The sequence below is a fragment of the Anopheles funestus genome, chromosome 3RL, assembly GCF_943734845.2.
Source record: "Anopheles funestus chromosome 3RL, idAnoFuneDA-416_04, whole genome shotgun sequence".
Classification (NCBI taxonomy): Eukaryota; Metazoa; Arthropoda; class Insecta; order Diptera; family Culicidae; genus Anopheles; species Anopheles funestus.
In genome coordinates, this window is record NC_064599.1 from 72240995 (window position 1) to 72253208 (window position 12214).

Below are 12214 nucleotides of genomic sequence, written 5' to 3' on the forward strand. Positions count from 1 at the left end.
TTTCAAGTTAGCAAGAGCACTTGCACCGTGCGTTCTAACTAAACGAACGTCCCCTTAATTCGGCTCTCTGGCTGAATCGAGAGTAATCGTCACCCATTTGACTCGTTTGAACGCTTCGTTGAACTCTTCCCCATGAGCACATTCACAACCGCTCCAAAACCTATTTCGGAGCAAATGATGAAGCAACTATGATATCATTCTCATTACCAAACCTGGCACCAGAGCTTCCACAACCAGCAGCATCCAAATGCACGCATAGTCACATAGTCTCGCTGTGGAGGCGGAAATGATCCAGAACAGCCCAAGTACCTCACACTTTCATAACCATAAAAATCTGCAATGTGTTTCTTGGTTCCAGCCGGGGGGTGAATTTCGCCCATAAGATAAAAGAAAAATGGAGACACCGTTGTGGAAGTTTGGATCGCTTTTTGATTTTATAATAACATGGGACACCGGACCGTCCGAACCGATTGCCAAAACGTAATGGAAACACCCACACAACCCGTTTTGAACACAAAGTTGGTCACAATTCCGTTCCAGCTTTCTGGCCATAAAAGGGGGATATAACCCCGTATGGGATATGATATAATTGTCCATCGCTGAAGTCATCTTTCTGAGGTTGGCACGATTTCGCAAGGTAGTTTCTCACGTTCATAAAATTAGTTCTATTGTGGTAGAAACTTGGTTTGGTATTAAATTGCCACAGTGCAGTTGTTATTCATAGCAGTTGTACTAAATGTACTAAAAATGAATTCTTTTAGTAAAATTTTTGTAAAATATAAAGTCCTTTAAAATTTATCATTTTTGCTTCAAGGGACTTTTGTTTCTAGTAAAATTTTGAAATAAAAATTATATTACTGAATAACACTTTCTGTATCCTCTTAAGTGTACCGATCACTTACCAACCATTCAGCACCTATGAAATGGTCTGCTTACACTTATGAATGACATTCCGATCGGAGCCATATTTCAACCTGTCGATCATACGCTATAACCCTCCCTTTCCTACACACCGATGCTGATCATTATCGACGATGGATCAGGATTTTTAGTGCACAGCGAATGTGCACTAGCAATGTCCCTTCTCAACCAAACAGTCTGTGTACGCCGACACGCATCGCCCACGCATACACTTAACCCAAACACTGCTCTTAAGGTTGGCAAGAAAGGCACCAAACAGTGCACTTCGGGGGCGTCAGGGTCATTACTGTGCTGGACCCAAGTTTTGCATTGGAGTAATCCGACCCGTATGTGTCTCTTAGATTTAGTACGACGGTTTTTTTAATACCCACCACCACCATCCTCAGACACCATCGTCACAATTCTCCACTGTCCACCAACAGTGTAGGAACGCTTACAAAGGATGTCGCGCTTGATTTATGTAACGTTCTTTTTTCGGTCACTTTTCGGTACCTTTTTGTGCGTGAGGTCGTGGGTCGTGAGGTGCAAAGTTTCTTGGAGGCTTCTTCACGTCCCAATCACGTGTTTGGTGTGTCTGTGAGCGAAGCGTTTTTTTTGCGCACCCTGGCGCCATGCCAATCAGTGTCTCCTCCGTGAGGCGTATAGTATACACAGCGGTGCATGATGATACTGTCCGATTACGAAGTTTTGTCCAATTGCCAGATGTTTGCACACGTGAATTGAGGTCATTGATGGTTGACTAGATACGTTTGCCGACCGAGGCTAAGGGAATCGAATAGGGATATTTGTGGCTGCTGCTTATTTCATGCTTCCCACAGCAGTGTGTGTGTATGTGCCGTAAGGCAATAATTTACTGACTTTGCGGCGTAACTTATTGAATGGCCTGTGGATATGATAGAGCACTAAGGAAAACTAAGCGTGTCTGTAATTAGCGTAATTAGGGGACACGAAGGTTCTATTTCGAACTAGAACTAGACTAGAATGGTACTGGGTGCGTTGTAATTTTATTAAATACTTACCAAAGCGATTCAATATTAAAGAAATATGACCAGCTGAATTTAAGTTTATTTTTCTTTTATTATTTCGAGTTAACATGGTAAAAAGTGGCAAAACCCTTAAACCTCTAATATCATATCAAGACGAGCAATACAGTAAGCTTAAGCATTAAAGTATTGAATTAGAAATCATGCCCTGCATTTTTGGTGGGAGCAGCCAGAGCTACCGGGACTCTGGATATACATTTTTCTTGCTAGCCTTAAAAATGGAGCTCCTTCATCCAGAGTTACGACTGATCTCTATGATCCTCATCGTCTCCTCTAAATCGAATCGCTGATGAGCTCCTTGCTAGAAGCTTGTTTGAGGACTACTTTAGGGCTGTTTGAGGAGGTTCTCCTCCAAGTCGTCCTGAAAAATTCCTCCTCGCAGTTAACCCCTTTGACGAGGATCCGACAAGATCCTGTACTTCGTCTTTGCCGTATTAATAGTTAGTTAAATAGTTAAGACGGTAAGAAGTTATTTCCTTGTCTTAGTTTTTGCTGAGATTTAAAATATTCTATTAACGTTCTTGACCCTCACTTCTTCCATCCTCACCCTCACATCCTCACATGAATAATTGAACTAATCAATTTTATTAATCCGCTATGACTAACAAATTCTTCAGCATATCTTCCACTTGCAAGATATGGAAGAGAGCTGAGTACACTCTATTTAAAAAAAATAATGCGGTCTACGGTCGAAAAGTGGCACGACTGAATCAAATCGTTAAAAATCACGTAAAAATATAAAAATAAAATTATGCTAATACAAAATACAATTGATCAATCAACCGGAAAATACTATCATAAGAGGCATCTTTATAGTCACTTCTTAACGGTCACGAGCGATCAGTTTAACGATGTGCTAATGTTTTACTGGACGGGCCCACAATATGATTGGGTTCGATAAAATCCCGTCAAAGAGTACCGTTTTACTAATATATTCAAATTTTTATAATGCTCAGACAGATCATTTCCATTTTTCCTTGACATCACTCGCATCACTAGTAAAGCAATCCCACATGCTGTACCATGGTCGGATGGGGACGGAACCTACACAACCGCAACCGAAGGCAGCATTTCGATTTTGATGTAGCCAATATTTGCGTTTTGCGCTTATTGGAAAAGGCAATTAGCAAAGTCGTAAACAGGGCTCACACCTTTGTAGCGGAGAAGGAATAGTTGTGTACCAGTTATCTGTCTTGATGTTCCTGTGCTGGGGGGGTTTTCCGTTGACGGGGCGTTGCTTCCGGACCCGGGGGAGGTGTGACACGGTGGTGTTCTTGGTGTAATTGGTGCTCCCCATATGATGGGTCGTGATTTCTTAGTGGTCGTTTAGCCATATAGTTTGTTGGCTATATTTCCTAACCGTCACACACCATGTCTCCACGATAGGTACCAACAATAAATTAGTCAACAACGTAAGGTAAAAGTTTACTTTGGCAATTCCCGAGCGGGAGACTCCGTTTCGGATATCGTTCGACGTCCAACCGTCGGAATGGAGAAACTTGTCGAGCGATCCTCACTGAACATTCGAATGCCCAAAAAACCACAACTCAAAACAATAAGGCCATCGACTCTCGGGCTATTGCCTGGTAGGGAAGACAATTCAGGTGAAGGGTGAAGAATTGCCGAGAGCACCCTGCCCGTTCACCAGAAAACGGTACGCGAACGGTGCCGGTTGACTGATTCGCTAAACTAGGTCTCGCGTACCAGCACACACACCCGGACATCTTTGCCGGCAGCATCGGCTTGGTGGAAAATGCACCCATGGTATACGCTCACACATCGAGCCGTGAGTGCGTTACCTGATATCAGTTCCCCAAAAATTGACTATATCGGAGGTACCGAAAGAAGCTAAAAAGGTTCACACCAGTTTGCGCCTGTGCGTGTGTGAGTTCCAGCGGCTTTTGGCGTCTGTCTCGGAGGCTTCTCGTGCGGGTCGCCTGGTCCCCATTGATTGATATGTGCATACATTTCGATTCAGTAACGCCGGACCGTGCCGGGTGGGAAGATGTTTTCTTGTCGTGGCTCCACAACCGTGTCGGTGATCGCACTAGTACTGTTAGGTTTGCCGCTAGCCGAACCCTACCGGGATGGTAAGTTTGGTGCCCGACTGGTGGGCCACATCCGCGAACGACGCTTGGAGCGGATTCAACAGCGGCAACGTTCACTGATCGCCTCCAATGAGGCTTACCACGATTACTCCATGGACTACCGGGATGAGGTACGATCCGCTGCGGAGAATAATGACACTGTCCCGGACATGGCGAACCGGAGCAAAGGTGAGGATTACGAGATGAATATAGGCGACCCGGTGGAGGAAGTGCGTAGATCACCAACCGCATTACTCGACGCACTAAAGCCCTCCCCACGGAGGTCGATATTTGAGGGAAAGATCATATTCCGGTTCTACCATGGGTAAGTCACGGCACGGTCGGTGCGTGGGCATTATTGGAGCGCTTTAAAGTGAATGCTCGTGTAGGACGTAACCGCTTACAGCACGCTCACTCTCCTTCTCACTCCTCGCTAGGGGTAATCTCACGAAACAGACAACACTAGTCGAGGGCGATCGGCTGCTAAACGGTACCGAATGTTCACCGGACGAACGATTCGCACTGATCGTGCACGGATGGCGCGAGAACTGTTACGAAGTGCCGTGGGTGTTGAAGCTACGCGAGAACCTGCACCTTCATCGGGGTGGTTGTATCGCCTGCATGGACTACTCTTCCTTCTCGAGCGGTGGATACGGCGGGCTGGTGGGCGTGTTCCGAGACATCCGCGACGTACTGATGCACTTCCTGCTGCAGCTCCGGTACGAGGGCATCCAGTTCGAGCGTACGTACGTGTTTGGGTTCAGCTTCGGTGCTCAGCTATCCCTGGACGTCGGCAATCGGATCGGTGGGCAAGAGTTGGAAGCGATCGATACCTGCGATATGGCCGGACCCGGTTTTGACAGTGATCGTGCCTTTAAGCAGATGGACTTTCGTAATGCGGCCAAAAATGTGCAGTGTGTACACACGAGCATCGACAAGGGTACCAAGTTCCCGAACAAATGTCACCAAAATTGGAGGATGGGACAGTGCGGGTTACGGCAGGCAGCGGCCGGTCCACCACCACTCGGATCACACGGGCTCTGTCCAGTGTTTTACAACCTTGCGTTTAAGTACCAGTTCCTAGCCCAGCCGAAACCACCCGAATGTCTATCGCTCAGTGAGATGGCCACCTACCCGCGCAACTATCGAATGGGTTATATGGAAGAGAGAAAAAGGTAGTGGTGACCTCAAGTTGTCTAGAGCAGTGTCCGGATGTAGTGTAATTTTTTGTATTTTTTTTGTTTGACAGTGAGGTACGTGGAGAACTCTTCGCCCAAACTTCTGACGTATACCCATACACGGTATTTACCAACCCGTACAACATATTCGAATATGGCTTCTAACTTCTGGTGGAGGCGGATAGATCTACCCCAAAGACAAGATTGAAAAAGCATCCAAAACCCAACCCAGGTGCCAATTTAAGGACCCAGTGCCAAGCGTTTTAATGATCTACATACACACACCTCGGCGTGTAGGAGTTTCCTTTTACCTTCCAAACCTTCCGACGACGGGTTTTTTTGGAGTTGCGGCTGAACCTGTTCGAACGACCCGTACCAAACCTACGACTTCGAGGGAGTTACAGGTTTTGTGGTTTTTTTTGCAGACTGTTTCAGTTTGATTGTTCATGTTTTATTTTTGTTCGCTGTAAGTATCGATGAAATAAACGTTTTACTTCATATTTAGTACGGTAACTGATTCACCTGGTCTATTTGTCTGGTGTGGTGTGATGTGAGTCCCTTTCGCCTGTTACGATGACTTTTAGTATCGGTTTCATGTTTTTCTTCTCCCTTCGTTCAGCTAGTTTAGTCTTCTAAATTGGTTACGCTAGTGTGTTTTTTGCCCGACGTCATTCGGTTTGCTTGTTCGATAACACGATCACTAGTGGTAAGGTTAGTGAGCCACCGGACTTGGAGTAATTTTATGGAACCATTTTTTTGTCGTTGTTGTTGTAGTCTTTTGTTATCGCTTTATGTTTCGTTCACTCTCGAAATACGTTTAGAAAACCTTATTTCCATTGTACCTCTTGTCGCTCGGGGCGGTGGGGAACATTTTAACGTCAACCACTGTCACAAGAAGGGCAAAGATGGTAAAATTATGAAAGAAAAAAATAAAACGCTCGTGTGGCACCTCGCACCGGTAACGATCAGTAAACATTAGATGGTAATCGCGAGCTGGAAAAGTAGTTCAAATTAGCCAAGGGAAAGATACCTGCCAAATGCACCGGTTTTTGGTAGTGCAAAAAGTTACTTCTAATTGGTTGCTTTCTTTTGTTTTACTGTTTTACTTTCCTTGATTATGCGCTTGGAAAATGATCGTTAAACGTGTGTCGTATAACCAACACCGGGGGAAAGTATAATTAAACGATGATCTGTTTTAAATATAAAATGACACATTAACGCTGATGAAGACGGGTGGGTTCAATAGTGCAGCTGGCAAACGCACGACTCGGCAATACGCTCGCGGCCGGGTTCAAATCTCAACTACGCACGATTTTCTACTCCTCTAATCTTTCGGTCATGAATAATAGATGGCACACACAGATTAGAAGAGCAAGGCCGTCTTTAGTGGCAAAATAAAAAGAAGAAGATACAGTAAATGACTTATGGTGTGTGTTAATAACATAATTAATAACTCATACTAATGTCTCAATGTTAATAAGCTCACCATGATAGGATTTTCGAGCCAAAGGGAGAAAGTTGAAGTTATTTCTGTATTGTTTAAAAGTTGAAGAGAAACATGCAAACTAATGTTGAAGAATTTTTCTTTCCTTTCGGAAATTTGTTCAAAATGTTTTTTTATAGCTATTCAGTTTCCTCCTGCACAAGTATTATTAATTTTGTGGTCAGTTTTTAAAATATCCCCTTCTAATTAGAAGTAATTTATTGCTCGAAAAGGTTAAGAAATGTCACAAAAAACTTCAGCCAATCCAGCTATGCATCTCCGTCCAGTATACACCATGACGCACCACACCAGAAGCGATACACAAAAAAGGAAAAGGAATTGGTTTTAAATATAGTGTGATGTACTAAAAATTTCTTCCGCCTTTACAGCAGCTTTCTGAAGGGACGGAAGGGTAAAAAGGGGAAGGAGGTCATGGTGCATGTACGGATCAAACCATGCACGAAAACCCCCGGGTTCCCACCCCTTACAAAAAAAGAGAGAGTTCGTTTGAACCGTTTGGTCGATAAAATCGCGCGTTCCAAAACGCAAACCCAATCCTGCCCAATTTCTTATCGTTTTTGCTGCCTTTCGCGATGGGGAAAGGCAGTGGGCAACTTCGGGCCCGGTCTCAAGTGCGATTTTTGCGACCGGCACCGATTGCCTTTGCCGTGCTTGAGAAGTAGGTTTTTGGAGAATGATAATAAATTTTTTGGTCCCAAAACTCCTTGGTTGCGGCGAAAATATGGCCCCAAGACACGCGCACATACGACGACGGCCCCAAAGGTCGGTGGAAAGTGAAGAAATACAGAGTGTGGAGAGAGAGAGCAGGGAAGAGAAGAGTATTTTTGGCGTATTTTTCGCTTCAACTTTTCGTCGCCATTTTTGGGCTGATGCTTTTGCTCCTTCCGTGTATATCGATCGCGCTTCCAGCGTACTAACCGGTACAGCAGCAAGCTGCTGGCAGAAGCTTTTCACTCCTTCTGGTTCTGGGTTTTTGATTTGTGTTCCGAGCGTGACCAAGAATGTTCACTTTCGTAGACTTCTTTGGATGGAGGAGTAGAAACAGTTTTCCGCAAAAGGGAAAGAGAAAGTGCCGAATGTGGTGACACGTGCGTGGCTGCATGTTCTAAGCGACTGAACCCAAAAGGTTATGCTGCGAATGAAGCATGCAATGAGCATGTATCATCCGTAATGTGTGGCACAGTTCGTTCCCCTTCTCTTACGCAAGCTTTTATTGATTTATGTTCACATAAATGATGAGACTTTATTACGAGATAATTTGATGTTTAGCGTGATGATGGGGAAATTTTAGATCGGCTCTTGCAATATTCGTTACTGTTGGGGTCAATGATGAAGTAGCGAAGCTTTACATATGCATTTAAACAGGGCTTGAAATGAGTAGCTCCTTCGTAAGGTAACCGAACCAAACTTAACTGAACTTTTGTAGACTTAAAATATTAAAAGAGAGAAAAAGATTAAAATAGAGGAATAGATATGGAGATCCCCCTATATGGACTCCTCTGATAAGACGATCTCTAAACTACGCACCTAGAGTCTGCGGCCTGCTGACTTTCCCCCCTGGAAAGCAGCACCATCACGTGCCTGATGGCAAGGTTGGCGCAAACGAAACCTTCCTATTGTGACATCATGCAAACGAACAATCATGTCAAAACAAATAAACGTTATTGCATATCTCACAGCAAACCGGTTTGATTAGTATTGACAGTGAAAAACACGATCCAAAGCTTGGGCTTCGTTTTGGCTAACGTTTGTTTTGGGTATGGATAAAATCTTAACGCACAACTCCATATCACCAGTTACCGGTTTTTAGTTGTTTGAGATTTTGTTGTTGTCTTCGTTTACTGAAAACGTACTGTCTAAAAGAATGGGTGAAACCTCTCCACCGGGAGAAAGCTTTCACGATCGACACAGCACGATAAGCTAATGGCGACATGGGGCACCATATCTACCCGTATCTACCAGAACTTTTTTTTTCTGTCGCTCCAAACCGACCTGACGCAAGTACCTTAAGAAAAACAAACAACACGATCACTATGAAGACCGCATCCCCAGCTGAAGATCACAAGATCCATCATTCCCCCAGGTTGCGTTTCGGTGGCGGGTGTGTCCCACAGGGAAAAAGGTTTTATTTGTTTCTCCCATGCACACTGAGCACACTGTCAACTAATGTCTTGTTCCTGGTCGGTCAGGAAAAGGCTATCGGTCTTTCGAAAGCGAGGGTTCAGCGTGTCAGTATCAAGAATTTAGGTCAACCTAAAATGTATAAAGCAGCAGGTTGGGGCAATGGTGTGTTTTAGTTTCTTTAGGCACTCCGGAACTAAGGTGCCGGACTTGCTTGTTAGTACGATGTTTGTAAGATGGTGCGTGAAGCTGGCACTGCCCGTTGCAGTGACCATGGTATTGGTGCTGATCGTACGTCCCGCTAGTGCCGATCGGTTTCAGGACAATATCTTCTTCAACTACTACAACTCGTCCGGTGATTTGGTGCACGTATACAATCTGGCCGAGAACAACACGTACGAGTACGATAAGGAGTGTCACCCGGGAACAAAGTTTGCCGTAGTCGTGTTCGGGTGGAAGATTGACTGTGACAAGTACTTCGTGCAGGATCTCATAAGAAGTGAGCTGTGGAAAGTTTAAAAGTGTTTCACGTTAGACGTAATTATTCCAACTCTTATTGCTTCTAGATCTAACCAAATACCGTGGAGGCTGTGTGATGTGCATGAACTATGATCGCTTTGCTCAGCTGCCAACGTACGCACGACTGCGCCGTAACTTTAAAGACATCCACGGTGTGCTACGCCAGAAGTTGGAATATTTGGAACAGGAAGGCTTCAGTCCGGACGATGGATATCTCTACGGATTTAGCTTCGGAGCTCAGATGGTTCTGGCCGCAGCTAAAGAGTACGGTACGCGCAAACTGAAGGAGATAGATGGTAAGGAACTGTGGAACACATAACGTTGAGCTGCAGCCTAACAATTGACCGGAACTTTCTTACAGTGTGCGATATCGTTGGTACCGGCTTCGATACAACGGACATTAATGCACCGAATCATCGGACGGCTGCTAAGAATGTGCAGTGCATTCACACCAGCCGGAACTATGGTACGCGGCATAGAACCAGCTGTCATCAGGACTGGATTATGGGTGACTGCGGGACCAATCAACTGGCGGCACCATTGTCCCCGTGGGGTTCGCACGGTGTCTGCACACTGCTCTACAACAGTGCGTTCGAGCATGAGTTCCTCGCTAGTGCCAAACCCTCCAACTGCACCGGTGAGTCTGAGGTTCGTTCGTGGCCCGAAGGCTTCAAGATGGGCTATAACGAGCAACGCAAGGCCACCGTGCGGGGTCAGCTGTTTGCGCCCACGTTCGCCAATTTCCCGTTCAACATCAATGTGACGGAAAGCTCCAATACGACGGCGGCAACGACCAGACCACCGGCCAGTGCGAACGATGTGGAGCAGTTTCCCGGCTTCGGATTCCGTTCTGCTACGAACGAATTGCTGCTCGAGGAAGTGGATGATACGGTCGATTCGGGCACAGATGGCCAACAGCGCTAATGTCGAACTTGGGTGCGCAAACGTTTAACGAACCGAAAAACGAATGCATTCCACGATTTTGTCGCAAGTACCGCAAGCCCCATTGAAGTGACTGCTGGCTAGGAGGACTGGCAAGTTGGATGTGGAGCACAGGGTGGATAATTTGATTTGATTTTTACCGTCCCTTCTCTCCTTCCGATTACGTGGCGTCCGGTGCGGTAGTTGGGTGTTCATTGATTAGTTGTGGTTGAGATCATTTGGTTGATTTTTATTACTACCTAAATGCCGAATGTGGTTCTTGGAACCATCAACCAGTATTTGCAAAAAAGAAAACATGTAGAATAGAGGTATAGAAATTTAGTTCGAAAATAGAAATAAAAATAAAATTATTAAAACTTAAAGGCCGTAAGTTCAAGAAAAAACAATGTATACCAGTGCAAATCTTTGATGTTTAAGTAAAAGTTTGATCTACTCTATATAGAACTCTTGTGTCTCTGCATTCGTTTTTGTATACCAAATGTTGAGGTTCAAATCTTATCGGAGGAAGACCAGGCTCTCAAACTTATTCATTCCGTAGTTAGCGTCTGGTTGATGAACGGCGCCGGTTCCACAGGACCGGGTATCAAATCCCATCCGGACCGTCCACAAGTAGCAAGGACTTACTATTCAGCTACGTAGTAAAATAAGTCTAATAACCCTGTAATGGCCGGAGAGATCTCTAAGGTGGTATAGCCAAGAGGAGTCACGAGGTTGATCACGTCATAAGAATTACACCTGACGAATAATTTTATTTAATGTCCTTTTTACACTATATTTGTGTTAAAATTTACTATTGAAACATTGTAAAGAGTATCATTATCACCATTATCACATAAGCATGATGAAATTATCACCATTTACATGCACTTTGTTCGTACATCCTTAATCTTCCCTCATCGAGCTACAAGAAGCCCCGTGTGCAGGATTGCATGTCCGGCATGCCGCATATGGTCTTAAGCACTAATGAGCTGCACATATCATACTCCGGTTTGCCGCAGCAAGGCAATACGCCTCGAGTGAATTTATTCGTCATTTTTTAAGCGATTACGCGACCCAAACAGCAATAATAAAAAATGGCAAGAAAAATAAATCGATTCAGACAGGCACACGCATGGCTGTTGTGTGCTCTCGTATGAGCCACGGACACCTTCGAAGCTCCCAGTGGACAGTGGCGGTGCGAAGTCAAAGCCGATTTTGGATCCGTGTCGAGACGAGTCTGACTCATTCGCTGATGATGTCGTCGCTCGCTGGGCAAATTGTGTCGTGGGCCCGTTGCCCCAACATCGCACTCTGTAGGCTGTTTCCGATTTGCCGTTTTTGTCGTATTAGGCTCATTTGCCGTGACTTCGCCGTCTTATACCTAATGTTAGGTGGTTTTGATTTCATCTTTATCCACTTCTTATGGTTTTGTTTCGTTCTCTCGCATTTGCGCTTACACCAAACAAGGTCCGCTGGCGAATGATGTGCATATATAATACGACCCACACACACGTTCGATGTGGCAGGTCGCCACATGCACTGTGGATGTTGGAATTGGAAAAAAGTTGAGATGCAGAATGCAGATGAAATTAAAGCTTTTAAGACAAAATGGGGGAAAACAAGTCAATTAAGATCATTTGATTACTTAACTTAGATGATCTAAAGTAGAAAGACAAGATTATTCCTAATCATTTTGGGGTTTCCTTAGATTTTTGTATTCAAACTAAGCTATAGACATAAAACCAAACTAAGAATCTATTTCCTAAGATATTCGATGGAGCAAGACCATAAGGAAAGAGCTCCAATTATATGAAATTGGACAGATTAGTCATCATCATTCCCATAGTGTCCAACAAACCGGTCCGCTCACGGACATATCCACAATGCCGAGAGGACTATTCCTATTGTCATCTCCCTTAT

General features: G+C 44.7%; 3 protein-coding genes across 3 annotated transcripts in view; 2 read left to right on the forward strand and 1 right to left on the reverse strand.

Annotated features, from left to right (window-relative positions):
• The first annotated feature begins 3540 nt into the window (after nucleotides 1–3540).
• On the forward strand, nucleotides 3541–6761 carry LOC125768482 (uncharacterized). Its single transcript, XM_049436206.1, has 3 exons — nucleotides 3541–4376; nucleotides 4489–5226; nucleotides 5301–6761. The coding sequence occupies exons 1-3, from the start codon at nucleotides 3970–3972 to the stop codon at nucleotides 5392–5394; spliced, it is 1239 nt and encodes a 412-aa protein (XP_049292163.1). The 5' UTR covers nucleotides 3541–3969; the 3' UTR covers nucleotides 5395–6761.
• Nucleotides 6762–7423: 662 nt separating this feature from the next.
• The window catches only part of LOC125768480 (single-stranded DNA-binding protein 3), a 447182-nt gene continuing 442391 nt past the window's right edge, over nucleotides 7424–12214 (reverse strand). The window contains exon 14 of the transcript XR_007418905.1: nucleotides 7424–7433. The gene's annotated coding sequence lies outside the window, so the exon portion shown is untranslated. The remainder of the gene's footprint in view (nucleotides 7434–12214) is intronic.
• LOC125768485 (uncharacterized) lies at nucleotides 7605–10678 on the forward strand. The gene is made up of 3 exons (XM_049436224.1): nucleotides 7605–9353; nucleotides 9421–9669; nucleotides 9735–10678. The coding sequence occupies exons 1-3, from the start codon at nucleotides 9017–9019 to the stop codon at nucleotides 10295–10297; spliced, it is 1149 nt and encodes a 382-aa protein (XP_049292181.1). The 5' UTR covers nucleotides 7605–9016; the 3' UTR covers nucleotides 10298–10678.